We start from the raw sequence: 25990 nt of genomic DNA, 5'->3' as shown, positions 1-25990 counted from the left end.
AAGTAGTTAGCAGCTTGGAGGTATGCTTAACCATACTACACTGAGATGTTTTCTAGGTCAACATAAAAAGGCCCTGTAAAAGTACAAGCGATCCAACTATCGCTCGATGAAAGACAGATCAAGTTAAGGGGCACCACACAAGGTAATGCTGTGTTTGTTTACAACAAGATGCCATGACTAGACTGAACTTGCCTCCTCCTCTGAGGTGCCTAAATATTAACTGCTACCACTACTTCTGGGCAATTAAGAACTTCTTTTCTTGCTATCTCTAGTCAACAAGTTCTGGTACCTGTTTCCAGTTTAGCACTGAAGACACAAGTCAAAATTCCTTTAACTCACATGTCTATGCTGAATGGTGTAAACCAGCACAGTCAACACAGGCACTCTGCTTTGCATAAAGGAATAATCATTGCTTATAAAGATCACTTGAAACAAATTTTAAATAATCAAATAGAAGACAGAAGGCTAGTACATTCTTAGGGTCATAGGGCTCTATAGCCCTCTCTTGAAGGTCACCTGAAAGGGACACTAGTGCACTGAATTCAAAAGTAAGTAGCAGGCTATATTTAGAATAACTAACAATGCCAGAAATTCTATGTTAATGTAATTTTTATTCAACTGCTAAACTTTCCTTAATTAAAAAAGGGTGAAAAAAATTCACACATGCCTTCACTGACATACTTTTAGTATATTAATTAGAAGTGAGGGTGAGGTAAGGTCAAAGTGAATGCCTTCAGATACTACTGTATATCTGAAAGGGTATTCAAAGAAACACTAAATTTCAGTTTCTAAAAAAAAGTTGTACGCTTTTTCTCACTCTAAGAGATAACAAATCTCTTTGAACATTTACTGTATAAGTAGCTTCCCTTCTCATTTTACTTTTCAAATACTTCTATTCTCAGTTTTAAGCACACTTTAAAATTGTACCTTTAACTCACTGCTACAGAACAGCAGCAGTACACGTGTGAATCATGCAGCAGCAACTGATTTCATCCAACTAAAGAATTCAAAATAAACATAATCTAAAGGAATTCAGGATCATCATACAAGTATGAAAGCGCTTTTTACCATATTACGTTTGAGCTAGTGAAGTTACAGCCTATTTCAGTATATTTTATATGCCCAGTTCCAGTAAGAGGTAAATTAAACCCCCCTGGGAAATGCATGTAGATTACAATTCTGCAGATTAAGGAAAATTGTCTTTAAAAGTCTAATAGCATTAAATGCATTACTGCATATACCTCTGTGCAAACATCGTACTTTAGCTGCACTATGTGCTGCAGCAAACTCTCACCTCTTCTTTGCACAAAACTACATGCACAATCTTTTAAAACACAGAAAAAATCAACATATCTAGAACAGACTATCAAAACGCTGCTAGTTGAGTAACAGCTTCCACCTATTGCCTGCAGTTTGAGTGGTTGCAAAGGTACAACTGACAACAATAACTTAATTGTATAAGAACAGAAAGACAAACCTGAATCTGCTGAAAAGCTTTCAGTCTTTTCTTGAATCTAGAAGGTAAAACAAAATCACATCCTCGAGCTAGCAATGCCAGCTCCTTTCTTAGATCAGGATCTTGTCGCAAAGAAATCTCCTTTATCCTCATGCTTTCGGATTTCATATAATGTCTCTGTGTGCCAGTCCAGGCACTTGAGTCCCAGTAAATAGCAGAGCTGTTGTATTATCTCTCAGTGCCGCTTAAAGCAGCAGCTGCACCCGTGTTCTGGGATATTATAAGAGTCAGCTCAACTTCGCCTGCTCCATACATTAAAGGGAACTTGGCTGGAATTGCAAAAACGGATTGGGAAGTCACTTTGGGGGCCTGCCCTTTCATCCAGGCATTCCAAAGTCTAAATGGGACAGTATGGAAAATGAAAACCGTGTTTGGAGGAGCATCTATAAAAGCAGCTTCCAATTTTAAAAAAGGCAAGCCCTACAGGAATGCAGAGAAGCCAGTCGTGGTTTTTTCTAGCTTCCTCCTCCTCCCATCCCCCTCAGCTTTCCTTTCTGTCACAAAACACTCACTGTCTAGCTTCAATGAAGTACCTCACCGAAGGATAAGGCTTATTACACAGCAATTAATTCCTTTTAAACCTCTTTGTTCTTTAGTGGGAACCCTATTACACTGGGACAATGAAGGCAGTGACAGAAAAAGCTTCAGACAGGCTTTCAGAATGGCTCACGTAATCAATAAATAATTTTTTTACATTGATCTATATCTAAGTTACTGTATTTCAAGAATCTAAAATTTTGAATGTTAAGACAATACCATAGCAGAAATGAAACTAATGTTACCACACTGAAACACTGCTTTAAATCATGTTTTACCAAAAGGTTACATTAGAAATATAATTGATGTCACAAATTTGAAAAAAATTGAGAGGATACTTTTTTCTTAGTTTTATAAACATTAACATCCACATACTAGATTGCATACCTGTCACATTTCACTAGCATTAGACTCCTGCTACCACTCTATTTTCAGTGTATTGAATCTCAAATACATTTTATGGGGGTGTTGAGGCCAAGTTTTAGTATACATCAATATTCTTCATGGAAACAGAAATCTGATAAGCTTCTGTGAAAATTAAAGTGACCTTCAGTTCCTTCTCCTTTACGGTTTTAGGTATATTAACTTATAAGTAGTGGAGTTTTTATATATTTAAATGGATATACCTTTATCATAGCAATCTCTAGGAAATGCTGCTATTTGGATGGATTTTTTCCCAAATATCACCATTACATTTATGACAACTTTTACTATTCCAAGCTGTGAACACTGTTAGCACCTCCAAATTCTCTAACGATAGAGGTATTGGATGTTTCTTACCTGTACCTTGTCATGCACAAGTTTACTTACTAACAGTGTAAAAGGAAAGACCTGGCCAAATATACTCTATTTTCATCCCTCCTACTTTAAATAAAACCATTTTTCTGATTACACAAAATGTACACAGCCCGAAACAACTCTTTCACCACTATGTCAGAGATTTCATTTACTGGATGTCACTATTTTACTCCCATATAATCTTTAGCCCTATTAATCCATTCACTGCCATTCTATATGTAGCACTGCATTAAAACCCCACAGTAAACATTCTTGTTCAATTAAGGAAAGGAAACTATGAAAACATCCTAGTGAAACATTATTTGTCTAAATTGGAAAATTTTTTTTAGTTTATCACACATTGTTAGAAAGTAAATTATGGCAAAACACCTGCTTTTTTGGTTTTAATTTAGTATCCAGTCCTGTCCCCGCCTCCTGCTTCTTTACTGTAGCTCGTTATGAAGATATTTATTTCTTTCGGAAGTGGGAGAACAAGAAAGGAATTGACAAGGCAAGAGTCAGACATGTTGTAGTTGGCATGACCAGACTATCCAACTGCATTGAGCAAATCTGGCTGTCACTCACTGTCTTTTAGGAAGACTAAATCAACTAACCTGGGATAAACCTTGGCCACAGGGAAGTCAACAGAAAACTGGGCATGCAGTACACAACAGCAGCATGCCTGGAACTTGAGATGAAGGACTGAGGTGTTAGAGTAGGAGAGGAATCCTATTCTGGCAACAGATAACCATTCCAGACCAAAATGTGGAAGGTCACGAAGGTTGTATTGCAAGGCAGATTGTGTTTCAGGTTAGGCAGAACAGGCCTTACTTGAGGTAAGGAAAGGCATCTTCTCACACAAATTGCTATTTCCATCCCTTTCAACCAGGTGATGCACTCCCATTTGCTGCTACATTCACAGTCTTATTTGATATGGCTGTATTATGTCATTAAGGTGATGGACTGTCACATGGAGAGAACTAACCTAAAAGAGCGAAGTGCCAGTCTGGAACCCAAAAGGCCTGGAGCTCCTGAACCTGCTGAAGGAGGCTCAGTAACAAAGACATGTTCTGAACTCCATTTTTGAAGGAGTTGTGTATTTCCCTCCTTTATTCAAATGGAACTCAGAATCCATCATAACTTAACCAGCAAACCAGGTTCAGTATTTTGAATATTCTGCAATGCTTTGTCATAATATTACTTCATTGTTCCAAGTCAATCCCATTGTTAGTCTAATATGTTTTAGCACTATGGTTTCCAACCTAGTGGCCATTTATATACTTGGGTATTTGTTGTTCACAGGTTGCAATTTGTTGTTCTACAGATTGCAACTGGCTACTAATCACATAATTTCTACCATCTAAATGGAAAAGAGGTTTGTATTGCCACATTTAAGGAGACAGAGCATTTATAAAGCAATGTGGTCATTAATCCCCTAAGATCTGTTTTAACCTTTTCTGTCATGAATTAATCACAGGGCAAAGGCAGCTTTCATTCATATTGAATTGGAAGTGTTCTAGTGTTACTTTTATTCTAAATCTGAATTCCCTCCAGTGAAAGCTACGGCAAAATCCTTTAATGGGTGAAGGTCTGGGTGCCAGCCATGAAGCTGTTAAAGTATCCTGGGAGATTATTATTAGCTAGATAAACAAACAGGGGGAAGATGCACACTCAGAGCTTCCTTCCAAAGCTAAAGATACACACTATGAATCGATTGGACTCAAGGTACTGTGGCCAAAGAGTTTACCACTTTAACAAAGATCCGAACATACACAAGAGTAACACAACATAAATAAGACAATATTCTTGGTATTGTAGAGGAAATCCAATCTTGAAGACTACTTTAAAAACCCCTTAAGTATTTGCCTAGCAAACCAGAATTTCTTGTCAGAAGCATATACCAACAGTATGTTAAAGTCTTAAGAGATTAAGTGGAAGTGACCTCAAATATGGAAAACAAATCCCAGCATTACAGGAAGCCCCCAAGAAAATAATTTTCAACCATATAAAAACTTTAGTTGCTAAAGTCTAGTCTTCGACCCAATAAAACATGAACCAAGATGACAGAAAGCCTGTTTGGCTTTTCAAGTTCAAATAAGGAGGAAGTTCAAGTAAGACTGAATAGCCAAGCCCAATGGCAACAGCATGGAACCCAATGTCATCCCTAAGCCTATGATGATGCAAAAACTAAGAGCGGCTTCTGGGTTAACTGTAGAAAGAAAATAGTTTTATCTCCAATGTAATAGTTTTATCAGCCAATGTAAAGGGCTGTTATGCAACTAAGGCAACCCTTTACAGAAATAACTTAATAGTGAAGGGCAGAACACAGCAGTTAAGAGAAGTAAGGCAAGGTGGCACCTTTTCAATACAGAAAAAAAAATATGGCACGACCAATGTAGTATTAAAGATATATTCCAGAGGTTTAAAGTGGAAAAAAGGCACTAGTAAAAACAAATAGTTCAAGAAGCTATACAAGAAGTCAATCAGCTAAGGATGCTTGCTAAAACACAGCTGCTATGAGGCAGGAAATATGAAGAAGAAATTACATAAATATACTAGAAGAGAAAAAAAAGAAACAATTCTTTGCTAGACTAAGAGAACAAGAAAACCCAAACCAAACAACCCTGAAATGCAGAGTTCGTTTTTTTCCCCCTCAAAAAACATTGTGACTGAACTATCACCATTATTTAATATTATCAAGAATTATTTCTAAACTAGATAATCCATACCTGGCCTTTGCTATACTGAAAGATCATGAAACTAACTTTTTGCTAACAACTTCCCATTTTTAACTGCTGTGCATAAAAAGAGAACAAGAGGACAATGGATTTGTGAGCTGAACAGAACAACAAAGTACTACCATCCATCCCTAAATGTCCTTTCCATGGGAGTCATCCCTTTTCACCAGTACACTCACAACACCCAAGGGAGCTAACACGTACAATGTGTACATAGCAGAAGGTATCAAGTTATTAGGCTCATATTGAACAACTAGTTATAGAAACTGATTGCTTTAAAGTTATGGACAGTGTTGCTGGAGCAAGTATGACGTAATGATGAACTTCTAGATATTGACATTGTGCAGTTAAGAAATCTACCTTCACAAGAAGAAACCAATCTTTTGCCTTTGGAAAGGAGTTCATGTGCATTTGGGCCTAGATACATTATTTTTTTCTTGTAGGATGCAATGCCTCCCCACTGGAATGGGAAGTCTTGCATGTAATGCCTTCTTGAACGATTATTTAAATTTTCCAGTACTCTTGGATTAGACAGAATAATGACTGGCAGTTCTTTCCACAGCAGTTAAGAGAATCCAGAATTTTTTGGAGGCAAGACAGTGAGTAAGTAAAAAGACAGAAGTTAGATGCCAGATGTATGGTCATGTTAGAAGGCCAGGAAGGAGGGGCTGATCAGATTTTCTGCACATGACTAAAAGAAAGCCACGTATGAACATAATGGTATGGGCCATTATCAGATTACAACCAAGATAAGACACATGTCACTTTGCTATGATTACACAGCCTCCAAAGACATAGCAAGGGCCTTTCTCAGTTTGTTAACTGCATCTGACAGACTAACTTCAGCAAGAATCAATAAGTTATAAAACCAATGCTGGACAATAAAGGAATGGCTTACAAACCTTGAGAACAATTCTCATGTTCTCTGCCAACTTTAAAAACATTTTATTTACCTGTGTACAGCATAAACTGAATTTTAAGGGAAAAAGGTTGTTGGAATAGTTCTGCAGATAGAGCCTATTTACTATTCATGATCTTCACATGACCCTATTCATCAGATCATGAAAACCAGGACCACCCAAATAGATGCTAATGAGGTAAGTATTAAAGAGAGAAAGATATAAACAAAAAAATCTACTATGGATTACACAAATTAAAGTCATATTTCATCTAATAAGATGCTGTATTTTTACATTTTAGATTAACTGTAAAGCTAAAGAGACTATCCACAACTGAAGCTACAGTCCACAATATATGCACTTGTAACTTTAACAACACAAGCCTCTGAATGGCAGACTTAGATTGAAATGAAGAATCAGTTCAGGCAGATTTGGAATACCACAGATTTTCCTACAAGAGACAGCTGCTTTTACAACCAAGTCTAATGATATGCATTATGGAACTTTTCAAAGTCAAACTGGCCATTTTGCATATTTAGTAGTTTCTAGATTGTTATTATTTACATTGTGCCACCTTAATTTAGAAGATGACAGTAATTTAGAAGTCTGGTATTAAAAACATAAATGACATTTTATAACTTCCAGCAATTTATTTAAACATTGTATAAGCTGTTCAGTACTTCCATTTTTTGGACATTAACTGTTCAATTCATACTTTCAAAAGAATCTTTTCCCAAACTAGAAAGATTGGTGTGTAGAAGTACACTACTACTTTAAATCCAGCATCAGAGGCTAACTTCATGTGTAATTTAGTCCCTGAAACAGGACAATGCGCCTGGCTCTCAGCGGCCACAGGATGGAGGTTTGCCTGCAGTTGTCCCACGAGTGGCCGGAGGGCAGACACACAAGTGGCCACTCCCAAGTCTCTGCTGACACTGGTCGGGTGGCGGTGATCGCTGCGGTGTGGGGAGCACAGCAGAGCACAGAACATGGGGAAACTGAGGCAAAGGAATAAGGGAAGGGCACTTGTCTGAATCTCCAAATCTTTAAGGACAAAGTGTCAGGGCAGAACACGTGAACCAATCTGAACCTGAAGGGGCTACTTTTAAGGCATGGGGGGAACACGGGGAGGACACAACCTTTGACCAACAGGAGGGCATTATGGGAGGGGTGCAGGGTAAGGGCTCCCCAAGAGAAGCCAACATGGGGAGGGAGCAAACCTCACAATGCAGTCCTGCTCCAAGGAAGGGATGAAAGACAGGGAACACTCCAGAACCAAAAGAGTGCGCTGACTTTGACAGATAGGGGTGAGACAAGAGAACAAGGGAGGTATACAGGTGGGTTGACATGTGGATTGACATACATTTTGGTGGGGAAAACTGGTAAACAACTCAAGACTGGACCATTAGGGAAGCCAAATGGGGTACAGAGACTGAACCATTACAAACTTATAACAAGGAATATTAGCACATACTACAGAAGAACCAACTGTAAAATAACAGACTACCACATCTCCCCGTAGTTTGTTTTATAAAGTTGAAAAATGGCTGAGGAGAGGTACCAACTTCATCCTGGAACTTAGTTCTTTAAACTTCCGTTCTTCCCACCATTCTTGGTTTGTGGTGGTAGCAGCTACCACAGTCTTTGAAGAGGATGGGTTGGCTGTGGCAGTGGAAATAACGTGTTTTAAGATTCCAAAGACAAAGGAAACTAAAAATATAACAACTATAAACCAACTAATGTCTTTTACAACAGAAGGCATCCAGCCTGATAGGCCCCAATTCTTAAATCTTCATAGCTGGGCAGGTGGATGTCTAGTAAAAATGACAACACAACTATGAAATACAGGCAAAATCTATGTGCTGGGAAAAAGGGTCAGGGTCTTCCTCCTCCCTTGCAGCGCTTTAGGTTTGATGCAACTGCATCATTGGTGGGGTTGTTTTGGGGATTTAAAGGGACAATTTCCAACTCAGTTTCCTCTCTTATGGGAGTGTATGGTTTCACCCGTTTCTTGGGGGATCCACTTTACTCCTGAGGGTGTGGACACACATGCGTATCCACAACACCATGTAACTAATTTAAAGGGACCCTGGATGTCATTAGAGTCTGGATCTCTCACCATAACAGGAGGTCTTTCCTCAACTGGCAGTTATTGGTGACGGTAAAAATTCCTCAGTACCGGTGGGTTTGGGTTGTCAAAGGAGCAATTAAGAAAGTTGGTAGTAAACAAAGCTTTACACAATCTGTGCTGTGGTGACAAGACCTGGACCTCTCCTCTCTGGTGGATGAGGACTTTTTTGAGTGTTTGATGGGTCCTCTCTATCACTGCTTGGCTGGTGGGGGAGTGCGGTATCCCAGTACAAATTTGAACTCCCCATTCATGCAAAAATTTGCCAAATGCCTTGGATGTATAGGCTGGGCCATTATTTGTTCTGATTGTTTTGAGGACCCCCAAGGTCACCAAGGCCTGCACAAGATGTTTCTGTGCATGAGGCCTTTTCCCCTGCATGGGTCAAGGCAAAATCTGCTCCCGAGAAGGCATCCGCTGATATGTGTACATATTTCAGCCTCCTGAATTCAGGCACATGGGTCACATCAGTGCACCAGACCTCATAACTGCGGAGTGCTCTTGGGTTTATTCCTGAATCCAATGATGGTAAGGAGGACTCCTGACAGTTTGGGCACGTGGCCACAATCGCCTTGGCCTGATCACGCCTCAGGTGGAATTGGCAGATCAGACCAGGAATGTTGTCATGGAATTGCTGATGGCTAAGCTTGGCCTGTTGGAAGATGTTAGGTTGGTCAGCCAGCTGCAAAGGGGTGGCTAGGGCATCTGCTCCACTGTTCTCTTCACTGATGAACCTGGGGAGGTCAGTGTGTGACCTCACATGCATCACAAAAAAGGGCTGCTGTTCTCAGTGGGAAACTAGATATACAAGCGTTGAGAGCAAGCCAAAGATGACTGGATTGGAGACTTCCTTCAAGACAGCATGTTCTGCTCTGGACACCACTCCTGCTACATAAGCTGAATCAGTAACAATATTAATTGGTTCTGGGAATTTCTCAAAGACCCTGATACTGTATCCAACTCAGCAACTTGAGGAGAGCCCTCTACAATTTTAATGTCAGCTTCTCACTGCTGAGTTTGAGGATTTTTCCAAGTCATCACTGACTTGTGGGACCCTCCAGATCCATCAGTAAAAACTGTCAAAGCCTTTAATGGGCGTCTACTTTGGATTTCTTCTGGAATCAAATTAAACTCTGTGTTAAACAATTTGTGAACTGGGTGAGGGATAGAAATTTTGCCTGGATAACTACAGAGCGAACTGCAAATTCTCGTTTTCGCAAAGCAAGTGCTCTAAGGTCTCCTTGGTTAGTTTCTCAGCTGATGTTTTGATGGGGACATGGATACATGTGAAGTCACACCCCACCAACAGTTGCAGACAGACTCTAGCCTTTATGACCAGCTGAGCTATCAGCTCTCACGGCTGCATGATGCTTTTGGACAACTGATGACTGACGAACACCCACTCTATGATTAGGAGGGGATCCTTCTGGTCCGTGTCCCATTGAAAAATGAGCCCGTGAAGGTGTGGCAACTTACCTAGGATAATGTAACAGAAGGGAAGGCCCTCACAGCAATAGTGGGCTTGCTGGCCTGCCAGTGTGGATTGCACCTTCTCGAGTGCTGTCTTTGCCTCCTGGTTTAGGCCCTCGGAGAATCTAACCCCTCTTCCCCCTTCAACAAGTTGAAGAGGGGAGACAGATCCCTCATGGTGAGCCCCAGCCAGGGCCTGATCCAGTTCAAAGACCCACACAACTGTTGGAGGTCTTGCAGGGTCTTTGGGTTGTCATTTATGACAACCCTCTGGGACTTGATGGTCCAGTTGGAAATTTCGAGGCCCAGATACTTCCAAGGCAGCAGCTTCTGTACTTTCTCCTTTTGCAAATCCAGCTGCTGCCAAGGCAGTGATAGTGTCCTCAAGCGCTCCTGCAAGCACATTGTCATCAGGGCATAAACAAGAACATCATCCATATAGTGATATATGATAATTTCTTGCCCCAGCATGCACAGGGGACAGGATTCCGGCAACATACCACTGGCAGATGGTAGGAGAGCATTTGAGGCTGTGAGGCAATAATCTCCAGTGGTAGCACTTCATGGGAACTTCTCTGTTGATGGAGGGCACATAGAAAGCAAAGCGTGGAGCATTGGCTGGGTGAAGGGGAAATTGAAAAGAGTAATCTTTTATATCGATAAATATAAAATGACCAGTTTTGGGGGAGCATTGAAGGGGGTGGCATCCCTGGTTGGAGAGACCCCATGTCCTCAATGACATAATTGATTTTTCTCAAATCATGGAGGAGGTGCCACTTATTCCTTTCTAGCTTTTTGATGACAAAGACTGGGGAGTTCCAAGGGCTATTGGTTTCAATGATGTGACCCTTGGTGAACTCCCTCAGCAATCTGAGTAAGTGCACTTAATTTCTGTTTATTCAGTGGCCACTGTTCTACCCACACTGGTGTAACTGTCAGCCAATTTAGTTTCTGGGTAGGGCGCTCCTCAGTGACCACCACTAAAAATCCTGAGGGGCTGGGAGTTCCAATTTGGCCTCCCACTGAGACATGGCATCATTCCCCCATAGGGTGAACTTGGAATTCAACACAAATGGGCATATAGAGGCCAATTGCCCATTTGGTCCCTCTTATTTGTACAATACTCCTGGATCTTTTAGCTAATTGGGTGCCCCCAACACCTAGAACTTCGCTGGGTACGCTTTGCAGCTCCCACTGTGATGGCCATTTGTGTGGAAGAATGACTGTCATGTCTGCCCCCTTGTCCATCATGCCTTATAACTGCATGGAATGCCCCCCACTTTTCAGGTCACACCATACAAGGGGCTTGTCCCCTCCAAGAATTTCAGTAAAATAAATGGAAAGGTCCAGGTCATTGCTGATGGCATAGGGTACTGGAATGGCCTGCGTAATGACTCAGCCCTCCTGCAGGAAGAGCGGGGGGAAGGACACAGCGTGCCATGAGACTGAATCACTCAGGATCAAGTGACAGGATCCCTGGGGTGATTTCAATCTAAAAGGGAGTGTGCTTGGTGTCCCCAACAACAAGGTACTTGCTGTTTAAAGATGGGGATTGCTTATAAGTCTCCACCTGATGGATATGAGGGAGAAGTCCAGGTGCAGCAGTGACTACTTGCCAGTCCTGGTCAGGAAAGAAAATAGAATTAGTTAGTTGCAGCCAATAAGGTTTTCTTCTATCTGAGGTTATTACTTGAGCACTGGCATTACCATCAGCGATCCCCAACATGGCCTACTCTATTTTTATCCACACGCGGGGCAGACCTGCACTCTGTATTTAGTTTTTTTGTGGCTGGGAAGCTTCCCCCTCCTCTGTCCCTCCCCTCCCTGGAGGCACCCTTGCTTTGAAAGGGCATTGACTTATAAAATGTCCTTGATGGCAGTGGAAGCATCTCCTCCTAGGTGGTTGATTCCCTCGGGTAACAGCTACTGGAGCTGCTGTCCATTCCTGCAAGGCTGGTTTCTTTGGGGTGTTTTCTACAGTGATCATGGCTTTTTTGGTGGACTCCTCTATAAACTGGTCTAGGGTGGGAGCTGGATTTGAAGGGAGTGACTTATCTGCAGGCTTCATTTGCATTGCTGGAGACTATGTCTACTATCAACTGTCCTTGTATCTCTAGGTTTTCCCCTCTCTTTTCTACAGCAGACCGAACCCGTTCTACAAAGTTCATAAATGCTTCTGAAAAAGACTGCTTAATAAAAATATAGGGTTGGATTGGTTCTTTGGGTGGCATGGTCAAGAAAGCTTTCTCTGCAGCATCTTTAACTCGATCTAGAACTATTTTTGGAATCCCCCCAGCCTGTTTCTGCACCTGCTCCCAGTCACCCTCACCAACCACATGATTAAAGGTGGTATCATTCCCATCTGCATCAGTGGAGCACTCACAGTTCTGCAAGAGCTGTGGAAGGAGGTCTCCCACTAATGTCTTCCACACTGGCTCCCATAACCTATATTCGAATGATATGAGCAAACAATTAAAAAGCCTTTTTATATCTGCAGGAACCAGGGTGTTTGAAGTAAATGTTGCTTTTAAAGACTCCTAAAAAACTCACTTTTCTGGTTGAATTCATGCTGTGTTCAGCAAAGTTCTTTGATGCTCTGATATGACAATGGTTCCCACCTGGGATGGTCTCCCCTCGCATTATAAGTGACTGGGGCTAGGAAAGGTGAGTTATTTTCCACCTCTTCCAGTCTCCCTGGCACTGCACTCCCGGACCCCCTGTTACTGTGGGAATCAGAAGCTGGAGCGTGGGAAACAGGAGGCTGCTGGGTGGAAACCCGGGCAGAGGCAGACGAGGAGGAGGAGGAGGGGGCTGGTGATGTCACATCAATGGGAGGAGTGGTGGGTGGAACAGTAGGTGGGGTGAAACTTCCCCCCCCCCCCCCCCCCCCCAAAGGAGGAGGAGGGACCCAGGGAGAGGGGAGGATCAGGAGTCTGGGTGGGAAGAGAGAGGAAGGGGTTCTGGGAAGAAGCAGCATCTGCCACAAGGCCGAGGCCATTTTGTGGTGCTTCAGTGGACTGAGAGAAAGAACCGTCTTGGAACTCAGAACTAGGATTTCTAACAGGGATAAAGGGATTGGATTGAGGGATCGGAGTGAAGTCTCTGACAGTGTGGCCGTCACTATCAGAGCAGAGGTTCCGAGGGGACCTGGGGGAGCCAGGGAGACTGTGGCAACCCTGTGTCTTCTGAGGATGGGCTGCTCCCCTCTGTCCACCTTGTGTGAGGGAGGAGGGAATGGGAAAAGAAGGTGGGGAAGAGGGGTTTCTGGGGAAAACTGGGGATAAACTAGCAGTTTGTTTTTTAACTGTGTTTTCTTTCACTTTTAACACATCACAAATCAACAGAAACAATTGCAAAAATCCCTCTTTAATGGAGGAATCACCTCTCTTTGTTAAATCACTCAATTTAGCACCCACTTGTTTCCAAAACACAACATGTTGCACATGTTGCACATCTTGTGAAGTAACATTTGGAAAGTTAAAAAACAATCATCTCACAAACCTTTTAACAATGCCCTTTGAAAACACAACACCCACCTCTCCCAGGGACTCTTGGTACTTGGAACTTGGTAATAGACCTCCCTTTGCTGGGCGGACAGCCTGGTGCCCATCCTGTCTACCTAGCTTAACTTCCACCCACCATCTGCTGGAAAGAAAGAAAGGGAAAAGGGCCCTGAAAGCTGATGGGGATAAACTGAGCACGCCACGTGTTGTGTGTCCCCTTGCCTTGGGAAACAGTTGTCAACTCCCTGAGCCCCTGGCTGAGTCCCTCCCAGACCCTCAGAGAACTCACCAAACCATTGACTTCAGAAAATAAAACTGCAGAAGGGGTCCTCGGTCCCAGAGACACCTTCCCAGACGCCAAGGGCAGGCTACGTCTCTCTCCGGGAGCACTGCTGACTAAAACGAAGCATGCTCACACAGAGGCAGTGGCACAGCACGGCTTATAAATCTGTACTGCCCACAGTACAGCCTGTCAATTGGGTTTCTTCACGCAGAAACCGTGGCACCGCTCCCTGCTGCCGCTTTTTTGTGCTGAAAGTGCGACGCTGCTGCTGCTTTTTCGCGCTGAAAGCACAGCGCCGCTTTTTCGCGCCACGTCAAAACGGAGCACTGGTGATCCTCACAGCAGCGAAGATGCGCAGAGAAAGCCTCATGGCAATGAAGAAGCCCCACATTGGGCACCACCTGCGCCTGGCTCTCAGCGGCCACAGGATGGAGGTTTGCCTGCAGTTGTCCCACGAGTGGCCGGAGGGCAGACACACAAGTGGCCACTCCCAAGTCTCTGCTGACACTGGTTGGGTGGCGGTGATCGCTGCGGTGTGGGGAGCACAGCAGAGCACAGAACACGGGGAAACTGAGGCAAAGGAATAAGGGAAGGGCACTTGTCTGAATCTCCAAATCTTTAAGGACAAAGTGTCAGGGCAGAACACGTGAACCAATCTGAACCTGAAGGGGCTACTTTTAAGGCATGGGGGGAACACGGGGAGAACACAACTTTTGACCAACAGGAGGGCATTATGGGAGGGGTGCAGGGTAAGGGCTCCCCAAGAGAAGCCAACATGGGGAGGGAGCAAACCTCACAATCCAGTCCTGCTCCAAGGAAGGGACAAAAGACAGGGAACACTCCAGAACCAAAAGAGTGCGCTGACTTTGACAGATAGGGGTGAGACAAGAGAATAAGGGAGGTATACAGGTGGATTGACATACATTTTGGTGGGGAAAACTGTGGTAAACAACTCAGGATTGGACCATTAGGGAAGCCAAATGGGGTACAGAGACTGAACCATTACAAACTTATAACAAGGAATATTAGCACATACTACAGAAGAACCAACTGTAAAATAACAGACTACCACAAGACAATAATTCTGAGTCACTGACAACTGCAGGATAGCTTCTTGCTTATGATTTAATTTGGGATTTCCTTCCCTGAAGATCTTAACACAAAACCAACAAATCTGAAAGCTTAAGACACAGACTTTGTCCTACAAGTCTGTTAATAAAATCACAAATGGCTAATTTACCAACCCAAACCAGGATTTCTCATAGAATTTCCATGAAGACTTAATCTGAATCTAATAGTATTGTCTTGTTCTATCAGTCTGAAAGCATTGCTGATACAGGAAATGGAGGCAACAAAAAGCAATATTGATTTCTAGAGAACTAAATTGAAAGCTGTCCAGAATTGCAAGCAGCGTACAGCACCAAAGTACAAAGCCAAGAAAGAACATAGAGCAAAGAAGGTGGTCACTGTTAACCATGTGATCTTTAGCTTTCAGAATAACCAAAAGGGCAATCATTACATATGAAGAAGAAAGACCCAAGAAATTAGACGTCTTACAGAGGCTGACCATTATAAATACATTGCCAGAATGGGAACAGTACTCCTAACTTTCCTCCAATCTCCATTACTTTAAGTCTTATTGTGAATTTTTACATATTTTTTCAAACATTCTAGAAAAATTGTTCTAAAATACTAGGCCTAAATTTGTCACTTGATAAATAAGCAAGGAGTCAAAATTTTAGGTGGAGTTTTTAGTATGTTAAAAGCAAGTAAGAGAAGAAAACTAGTGATCTATTGTTTAAAATCTGATATTAGAACAGGAGTCTTACAGCATTTGCTGTCAATGACTATTCTTCCACCTGCTAAATCTTCATGAATAATCTAGCTCATCATTGTTTTCAATATTGCATAATTTCAAATAATTTGCTTTACCTTTTGGTAAAGTGTGCCACAAGGTTTATTATTTACAATGCATCAGTATTCATCATATCTACTAGAAATATTTGCAAAACTTAGAAGACTTATTGTTTATCAATATAAATCTAGCTTCTAAAGGAATAAAACTCATTAGAAAGTGTTCCCTAGTTCTGCTGAATCAAAAAAACCCGATCAAGTCAAGCCACTTGACAAGTTCTACAAGCCTTGTTCTGTCAATAAGGTCAAACTGAACCTAATTCACACTGAGCACACCTTGCAAATATTTCGCAATGACTTCCTCAGCACCCACTCAATGTTTCTCCCTACATTTTCCCATTTAGACTTCCAGTTCATCCCACTTAGCTTGAAATCAGCCAAAGTTACTAGCAGGATCTCCATAGAACAAACATGCAAGGCTAGTTACATATAAAATGAAACTAAACAGCATGCACAAGGTTAATGGGACACATATCCCAAGAGCTTATCATTCCTGCAAGTACCTGTGGTCAAGAAGCAGTACATGAATGGCTCTACAGTTTCTAGCTATTTTTCACGATTGCTATGCAAAAGGGGCACATCTAACATTAAGTACTGGAAGACATTTTTAAAAAGACGTCTTGGTCACTGTAGGTTTCAATGGATAGATTTTAAGTTGTATCTGTTGTTTGTAGGATACAAATTAATCTTATCTACCAGACATTGGTACCATGTGGTTAACTGAAAGACAAGAACACCACACTAACAGCCCAACACAAAGGAGTTCTTTATATATTATGCCACACTTAAAACACTAAATTTAGTAACCATTTGTTGCTGACCGTGAAAAACAATGAGTATGCTTAATTAGTATCTTCTTGAATCAATGCAACAACTTAAATATAATGAAAATAAAGCAACTTATTTAAAACAATTGGATGTGCAAAACCTCTTAATTTGCCAAGACTCATCATCTGATTTTAACACTGGCATTTTGAAGATTTTTCTCATAACTTGACTTGCTGAAAAATCCTGTGCTGCCATTGACTAGGAAACAACAGTAGAAAAACTAGTTCACTGGATGAGCTGCATTTATGATTTTATACTGAAGTAACCCCATACATACTTTTGGCCTCTAGTTTATTTCTCGCTCAGAGTAAATGTAAGGCATATGAAGAGGTTCTCAAGCATCCCTGAATGGAGAAAAAAAAGGGCAAAAAGGCTATCACCTCTATATCAATACCTAATTTCCTCAGATTAGTTATCTGTGAAAAAAATACACTAATGTAAATGACTGATGTAAAACTGTAATTAAGTGTACTTGTTTTAAAAGACTGAACAGAGAAGCAACTGGAAGTAATGATCTGTAAGCTGTGATGATATAGCTTTGAACATTTTTTTGTTTGCTTTTAAGTGTCAGTTACAAAGATGTAACTATCATTAATAAATGTCATAATTCAAAACTGAATTAATTTTAATCATTCTGGATCAGGATTCAGGTGAGCTTCAAACTTGAAGAACGCCACACAATTCTGATTTCCATTTCTCAGTACTAGAAATGTCAAAAACTTTAAAGACTGGATGCAGCATATAAAAATATGAGTTTCCAGTAGGATACAAGTGCAACTGCCACTTTGGAAAAGGACAAAAGTTTACTATTTTTTAAAAATAAAGCACAACGTGTAAACAAAATCAATATAACCACTAACAAGTGTAACATTTACATGCCAGGGTAACAAGATACAGTTAGAATAAGGAGCACTATCAAAACCCTGCAACAGTGAGTAACTTTCAGTTTCCCAATTATAAATAAAAAGAACAGTTCTTTAATTAGGACAATGGTTCTTCTGTTCCAAGCTATTCAGTACCACAAAGCTTAAGATGAATAACACAACATACTACCAGTGCTGCTTATGTTGAATACTATTATGGCACCCCACTCAAAACTAATAATGATTTTACAGGAACACCTATAGCTGCACTCTTCCAGACTTTAATAAGAACTTTTGGCTGACCTTCCTTTGTTGGCACCATAGAAGGAGCTTTATTGGGATCACACTAATGCTGACATCTCTCATAGGACCCAGTTATCATTGTAAAAGTACATCAGTTTGATACCAGGTTATTTACAGTCTCCCTTTAAGTCACGGGCTTGAGTTGAAAGCCAAGTCTACCATCCTCCCCACTTAGTGATGGGACATGGCACTACTAACACTGTCTTTGCATGATACAGAGTTAGGGAGTGCTTGTGTGGGACCACACAGCACAACCTGGTGTGCAGAGCAATGCTAACACAGCTCACACAGCCCAGGCTCTGGAGTTAACAGTGCTCTGGTACAAACGTGTATGAGGCAGCAATTCAGATGCAGACACCTTGCAGGATGATACCGTCTCCTCAAACTCTCAGAATTAATTTGTTTCAAAAAACAACTGTTAAATGTTATTCAGGCTTCAGTCAAAGTTAAAAGGTTTCATTCTAAAAATGAAACTCCCTTTAAACTAAAATGGATCATGGCAGTATTACTATATTTAAATCAAGTAACTGATTACAAAAATTTGGCAAGAATGTTATTAATGATAAAGCTAAGTGCCATATATTAAAGAAGTAAAAACATTTACAAGTTACAGAAATCAGAGGAAAATGAGCTTTAATTGCCAGAGGACAACAAGCAGGAACAGTATCAAATAAAGGATATAGTGAAACTACTTCAAGAAGTACCTTTATATCAAAGGTTGACCCTGCAGAGAAATGGAAGATAACTTTGAAGTATTACTGATTATATCACATTCTCTCTGCAGCACCAGCCCACAAAATGCCCATAGGGAATTCTGTGAATTGTTTCCCCAGATGCCTTGCACACCAGCTGGTCAGGATTAAACATCTTGCCCATGGCACCTTTTAGGCCTTGAGGAGTGGCATTTTTGACAGTGTGATGAACAGTGTACAATTGTATGTATACACTGTTCATCACTGTACACATGTATGCCCCATGTGTTTAGGATAATCTAGAGTGCCAGAAACACTGTTAAATCTACAGTTGTGATAAGAGTTAGAAGAAATTCACAGCAGCTATCCTTCTAGTTTGAAAGTTACAGCCCTGGAATTTCTTCAACAATACACTCAGAAAACATTTGAGACTTGAATGCTGAAGTTTTTTTATGTCTCTAAGTTTTTGTTATTTGAAGCATATAGTACATAGAAATCACAGGCCTACTTGCAGAATACCCAGTGCTACCAAGCACTTCACATCACATAACCAAAGTGACCACAACTCTGCAATTAACATGTTTACACAATGGGTACAGTCAGATATCTGCCTCACTGTGAATGGCACCATGCAAGCGAAGCAAAATACCTCCCATAAAGGAAAAAGAAATCCCTAAACAAACACTGTTTTGTTTTCATTTGCATTAAAACACACTGAAAGATGAATTTTCATGGTAGAGTTCTGAACAGATTTTAAAATGTGCATTTGGATTAAGTTGTTTACTACTAGCATAGCTTTAAGTGACCCGTCCAGATGAAAAAATTCCATACAGACCATGCAGGTTCTTTCATTATTGGAATAAATACTTTTGATTTGCTAATCAGGGGAGGGCTTCAACTGTCTTGAAAGACAGCAAATTCTCCTCTGACAAGACATCAGTGTTTCAGCAAAATACATGCCAACTTCTGAATTTTGGATAAAGTATAACCCATAGGCTTCAGTTACAAGCTAATCTCTTGAAAAAAGCAAAGATCTCCTTGAATACAGTAGCTGACAGCTACAGTACATTTGATGCTGTTTAATGGTCGCCATCAGCATGCCAACTTATTTTCCTCATATGCTACTGTTTAAAGTATAAAATATTACATACCTAATTAGATTCTAATTAAGAATGCTTCCTGTTCAGACAAACGCGTTTTGCTAACAAGTACAGAAACCTGTTGTTTTTCTACACTTTCATATTTACTTCCTGGTAATTACTTAAAGATGGTGGTTTTCTGTAATCAGCTTGATTGTTTAGTATCCTTCAAAAAAGTCGCAGGAGCATTTTAAGAAACAGGAAAATGGGATATAGCAGCCTTACCCATAATCAAATGCAGTGATTTAGCTCAGTGATACGGAAAATGTATCATGCCAAAGTAAGTTAACTGTTTGTATGCTGCCTTATTAGACTTCCAGTGCACAATGCAGAAAAGTTTAGTAAGATGCTTAAGTTGACTTACATAGTCCAAACAGAAATAATTCTCCATCTCTTTATGTCTGGATGTAAAAGTCTTTTCCTATTAACACCCTCATGCACACAGAGCTATGCACATTAACTTCCACCATTTTCTAGGACTGCTGTTTAGAATTTAAATCTGTATTAGCTTGTACTGTAGAAACACTCCAGTATCTGAAACATTTTCTTCCACTTACAGAAACAAGTTAAGGGCCTCAAACTTACTTAAAACTCTTATGAGGTAGGTAAAACTATTGTGGTTTGATCTGAGAAACATAGTAAGATGCACAACAGCAGAGGCATTAGTTTTGATACTGCATGAGGTAGTTTGTGGAAGAAAGTGGGGTACATTGTGCTTTCTAAGAGAAGATACACTGCCATGGCAGAACATGCCATTCTTGATGGTATTTAAGACCTGACACCAGCTGCAAATGCAATTTACACTTAGATATTAAGAAACATTTGGATGAAGATTCAGTTCACCTAAATAAATTTCTCACTGCTTGGAAATTCTCCCTCCCCAATCTACTCAAGCAACCAACAACCAACCCCTCTAGGTTCTCTCTCAGCACTATACAAACAATTCCAGTTAAGTCAAGGATGTTACCCTTCATTAATCTCTTCTAGTTCTTCTTTATGGGATTTACTTCAAGCAGTCAACCAAGACACATGAAGAGAAATTACAGTACACAAGTTAGCGATCAAGTATAGTAAATAACAGTGGGTTTTCACAGAAACTCTTCCTTTGCTTGCTTTTATCTGATACAAGAATAAACTGAGCAGCTGCTGACTGGCTTTCTGCATTTCATTAGAACAGGAAATATAACAGTGTGAACAACAACAAAAAAGTAAATCAATCACCATGCCCTGCTGTCTGGCTGGTAATTAAACATAAACACAAGTTGCTATTATTGTAAAGTCAATCAGCTGGCCAGCAGGGCATGGTTGGTGATTCTGCCCCTCTACTTTGCTCTGGTGAGACCCCAGCTGGAGTGCTGTACCCAGCTCTGGGGTCCTCAGCATAAGAAGGACGTGGATCTGCAGGAGCTAGTCCAGAGGAAGGTCACAGAGATGACAGAGGGTTGCAGTATCTTGCCAAAAAAGACAGGCTGAGAGAGTTGGGGTTGTTCCACCTAGAGAATAAAAGGCTCTGGGGAGAACTTAGAGCAGCCTTCCAGTAATTAAAGGGGACCAACAAGAGAGCTGGAGAGGGACTTTGTACAAGGGCATGTAGTGACAGGACAGGGGGAAAGGGCTTTAAACTGAAAGACTAAGTTTAGATCAAATTATTCAAATTCTTTACTGTGAGGATGGTGAGACACTGAAACAGGTTGCCTAGAGAAGCTGTGCATCTCCCATCCATGGGAGTATTCAAAGCCAGGTAGGATGGGGCTTTGTGCAACCTGGTCTAATGGAAGGTGTCCCTGTCTGCGGCAGGGTGGTTGGAACTAGATGGTATGGAAGGTCCCTTGCAGTCCAAACCATTCTATAATTCTATATTCATTGATCATTCATAAGCAACACTTTGTCAATCATGACAACATTTTCTATCCAGTTTTGTTTTTATAATTTATGAAAAGCACTAGAAACTAGATTGAACTGAATTGCAAGATTAAAAAGAATATTTCAGGTTGGGGGCAGGGTTGTTATCCTTGCAGAGAGGGCATTGTCTGTTCTAAATAAAGAGCTCATTAGGAAGGAAGTGCTGAGTGTACCATGCAGTACCAAAACAATTACTTTGTTAATATGCAAATCCAGTGAAGCCAAATTTGAGTCTTGTACTAACAACAGTGCCTGGTATCATTAGACAAAAGAATATTTGCAGTCAAGGCAATATGTTATAAAACGAACACAAACACAGGACTTAAATTCATCCACAATTAGATAGCAAGGACCCAAGATAATCTTATGGAATCTCTGGCCACCTATCCACTAACACTAATGACATACAAACATTGGTATTTTAAGTTCAGTGCAGCTGCTTCAGTCCACTCCTGATACCTCCTCTGGGGAAACTATTTACTTACACAATTTGCCAATACCACAAACACAAAAGTCAGTTCCATTTAAACAAATAAATCTAATAAGAAACAAACTTACTTCTTTGGTCCCTGAGGATCGATGTGTTGCTCTAACATTAGAAATGTTCCTTGAGCTAGCTGGAGTCGCCAATGGAAGAGTAGTAGAAAGCTGAGGAGGACTCAAAGACATCAAAGGCAACCTGGTATTTCCTAATATGCACTGCTTGGAACTGGAATTTTTACTGGTGAAGCTCTCATTTTTACTGTTTCCTAAATCTGCATTACCAAACTCTGTTTTCTCCTTATTCTTGATTCTTCTCAAGCAGTCCTTCAGTATTAGCTGAGTTGCAGGCTGACTCAACCAGCACAAAAAGAGTTCATCCACCTTCATTTTCACTGCAGGTTGCAGAACTTTTCCAGGTGACATTTTCTGCCAGTTCTCCTGTTTTGTTGGTTCAAATTCAAAGTAAATATTTGACAATCATATAAATATTCCATTCACCTTTCAGTGTTTCACAGGCATTATTTAACAAAATGTTAATATTTATTCCTTCAAGGTATCAACAAAAGTTGAGAATTATATTTTAACATGTGACTTCAACAACATTTTATAAGTGTAAGCCAAAAATCAGAGTCAATTCCAACAAAACAATTTCTTTTAAATAATGGATAACTTCTTTTAAAAGCATACTATGTAAACGGTGGAGACTAGAGACCAAGAAACTGCACTTGGGCTTTCTGAAAGAGATAGCTAACAAATATTACAAATATCCTCTAAGAATATGTGTTAAAAACATATGTATTATGAAAAATAAGACTTGAAAATGCTTATAATTGAACATACTAAGAAGTAAATATCTAAGCAGTTCATGCTAAACCCTGGTGATAGAACAAATAAGATTTAATAAGCAAGTCTTTCAGTCAAGAGATTTAGAACTAAGACTGAAGGCTCAGCTTCCATTCTGAGGTTGTGACAGGGACTTAAAATCTTGCATCCCCTCATGTGAGTGATTCCCAAAGCTCTGTAATTTGGTATTTTAAAAACGTCCTATTTGACACTCACTTTTGCAGTTTTTCAAAACTAATGTAAAATCCAATGTAGCTCAAGAATTATGACAGTGTGATTTCAGGTTCAGTTACTCACCTGAAACAAACAGATTTTTAGTAGTTTTTTGGCAGGTTTTTTCTTTTTTTTTTTGGTGTTAAAAAGACAGAGGACTGGAATGAAACACTGAGAATAAACCAAAGTTACCATAAAGATTTTCAGCATCCATTTACTTAATGATTTGGTACAGTTCAAATGAAAATATATCCTTCCTCATGTTTGTGGTTTTTTTAAAAGCCCTTCACAGAATTTGATCTATATGCATAAATCATATAATAAAATATATATGATTGATGATCTTAGATATCTCTTCCAACCTAAATGATTCTATATACAAATACTTGGCCAAACAAGCTTTAAAACAAGCACTTCAATTTGGAAATGAGTAACAGTGTGAAAAATGCATACTTTATGATTGGCTTATCACAAATATTAAAATGAATATTATATGTGTAATGTTAGAAAGTTATGCTGCATTAATTTTCTCAAATAGTGTGTTAAATATAGTTTTAGGTTATAACATAAGGTTAAAATAAAAACTATGTATGTGGGGTTTCTTTAAAGGAATGAGATACTCGCTTCAAGATAACAGTCCCAGAACACCTAAATCTTCCAGAGAAGAGGAATTTATGATTCTCCTATCAGAAGAAGTTAATTTCTTCAGGCCTTCCTCAGACTCGAAGATGCTGTGAGGATTAAAGGAAACAGTTGACATATAATAGACAGTTTCTTGTTTTAAATAGAATGTATGCATAACCATGAAGTATATATAAATATGCAATAGTGTATTGTTTTAAGTGTGATTCCTTTTTTCACATGGTATGCTTTTCGTGACTTAGTGTCTGAGAGCATCCGGACGTCCGTAATTATCTGCTTTGTATTGTCTTGTAATTGTCCTAACTCTAAATTTTTATTACTCTAATTGTATTACTATTTTTATAACCATTTTATTATTATTAAACTTTTAAAATTTTAAAACCCAAGTGATTGGCGTTTTTCACACCTAGCAAGCGAACATCCTACTAAAACCTAAAGCTCATCCTCGTCCCACGGAAGAACTAGAAGCCTTTTAACACTACTACACCACCTAAACTTTCCAAACCGCTGTAACTTCTCAGTTGAGTTATTCTCTTTCTGCCAATGAAGTCCACCTCGTTTCCTTAGTTTTTTAAGCTCAACACCTTCACGGCACTGGCGGCTGCGCTCAGCCATCCTTAAGCGCCATTCGCCTGGAAAGAAACGGTCCTGGGGAAGGGCCAGCCCGGCGCTGCGGCCACAGGCTCGCTCCCCTGGGGCGAGCCCCGCACTTCGCCTTGCGGCAGCGGCGCGGCGGCAGCTCAGGAGCGACGTGGCTCCACACCAGGAGACAGCCACACTCACCTTCCCCGTTCCGCCTCCGCCGCCGCCCCTTCCCGCCGCCGCCGCCTTCAAACGCGCGCCTCCTTCCGGCCCGGCCCGGCCCGGCCCGGCCGCCGCCATCTCGCGAGAGCGCGGCCCTTCCGCCCCGCGGGACGCGGCCGCCGGTCGCCATGGCAACGGGCCGCTCAGGGCCGCCGGCGCGGCGCGGCGCGGCGCGGCGCTGCCCTTCCCTTCCCTTCCCTTCCATTCCCTTCCCTTCCCTTCCCTTCCCTTCCCTTCCCTTCCCTTCCCTTCCCTTCCCTTCCCTTCCCTTCCCTTCCCTTCCCTTCCCTTCCCTTCCCTTCCCTTCCCTTCCCTTCCCTTCCCTTCCTGCCCTGCCCTGCCCTGCCCTGCCCTGCCCTGCCCTGCCCTGTGCGCAGTTTACAGCTCTGACGAGGTCTCGGCGTCTCACTGCCTCTCTGAGAGGAGCCGGCAAAGTGATGAAGGGGCAGAGTGTCTCCTCAACAAGGTTGCTGATGACACGAAGCCCTTCAGAAAGACCTCGACAGAAAAAAAGGGTCAGAGAACTGTGGAATTCAAAGGCAAATGCAGAGCCCTGCACCTTGGGAGGAATAACCCTGGCACCAGCTGAGGCTGGGAATGACCTGCCGGGGAGCAGCTCTGCTGAGAAGGACCTGGGGGTCCTGGTGGACAACAAGCTGTCCCTGAGCCAGCAGTGTGTCCTTGGGGACAAAGCCAGTGGTATCCAGGGATGCATAAAGAAGAGCACTGCCAGCAGGTCAAGGGAGGTGATCCCGCTCCTCTCCTCAGCCCTGGTGAGGTCCCATCTGGAGTGTCCAGTTCGGGGCTCCCAACCCAAGAGACGTGAAGCTCCTAGAGAGAGTCCAGCAGAAGATGACAAAGAGAATAAGGGACAGGAGCATCTCTGTTAAGAGGAAAGGCAGAGGGAGCTGGGTCTGTTCAGCCTCAAGAAGACATGATTAGGAGAGGACCTTTTTAATGTGTATAAATATCCAAAGTGGGGGTGCTGAGGAGATGGGTCCAAACACTTCTTGGTGGTGCCAACCACTAGTACATGAGGCAAGGGTCAAAAACTGATGCACAGGAAGCTCCACCTGAATGTGAGGGAGAATGTCTTTACTGTGCAGGTAACCACACATGCTGGAACGGATTGCCCAGATTGCCCAGACAGGTTGTAGAGTCTCCCTCATGGAAGATGTACAAGAACCATCTGGATGCACTTCTGTGCCATGTGCTCTAGGATGACCCTGGATCGGATGACCCACTGTAATCCATTCCACACAATTTACCCATTCTGTGGTTCTGTGAAAGTGAGCTTGTTCCATCTGCTAAATGCTGTTAAAAGGAGAACACTAAATGCTCTTTCTACAGAATGGCTATGGTTACCACTAGTGTTACAGGATTGTAAATGATAGGATGAAAGAGGAGGTGGAGGCAGTAACAAATAGAAGGATAATCCTCTTACTAAGAGAATGATGTGCGCCAATCTGTTTGCAGCCCCTTTTTTGTACTGGAAAACATACACTGGGATTTT

At 41.4% G+C, this 25990-nt stretch overlaps 1 protein-coding gene across 2 annotated transcripts in view; it reads right to left on the bottom strand.

Annotated features, from left to right (window-relative positions):
- The window catches only part of PPP2R3B (protein phosphatase 2 regulatory subunit B''beta), a 52916-nt gene extending 28402 nt beyond the window's left edge, over positions 1 to 24514 (bottom strand). The window contains exons 1-2 of one of the 2 annotated variants that reach the window (XM_021546683.2): positions 24457 to 24514; positions 22051 to 22413 (exon numbers count right to left, since the gene is read on the bottom strand). In XM_021546683.2, coding sequence (XP_021402358.1) covers positions 22051 to 22398 — 348 coding nt within the window. In that variant the 5' untranslated portion in view covers positions 22399 to 22413; positions 24457 to 24514. Of the gene's footprint in view, positions 1 to 1477; positions 1943 to 22050; positions 22414 to 24456 lie in introns of those variants that run through there. The other variant, XM_077781515.1, reaches the window with a different exon arrangement.
- Between the last annotated feature and the right edge of the window lie 1476 nt (positions 24515 to 25990).

Source organism: Lonchura striata, chromosome 2 (genome assembly GCF_046129695.1).
Source record: "Lonchura striata isolate bLonStr1 chromosome 2, bLonStr1.mat, whole genome shotgun sequence".
NCBI classification, from domain to species: domain Eukaryota; kingdom Metazoa; phylum Chordata; class Aves; order Passeriformes; family Estrildidae; genus Lonchura; species Lonchura striata.
Note: the sequence above shows the minus strand (reverse complement) of the source record. Positions and strands in the feature narration are given on the sequence as shown.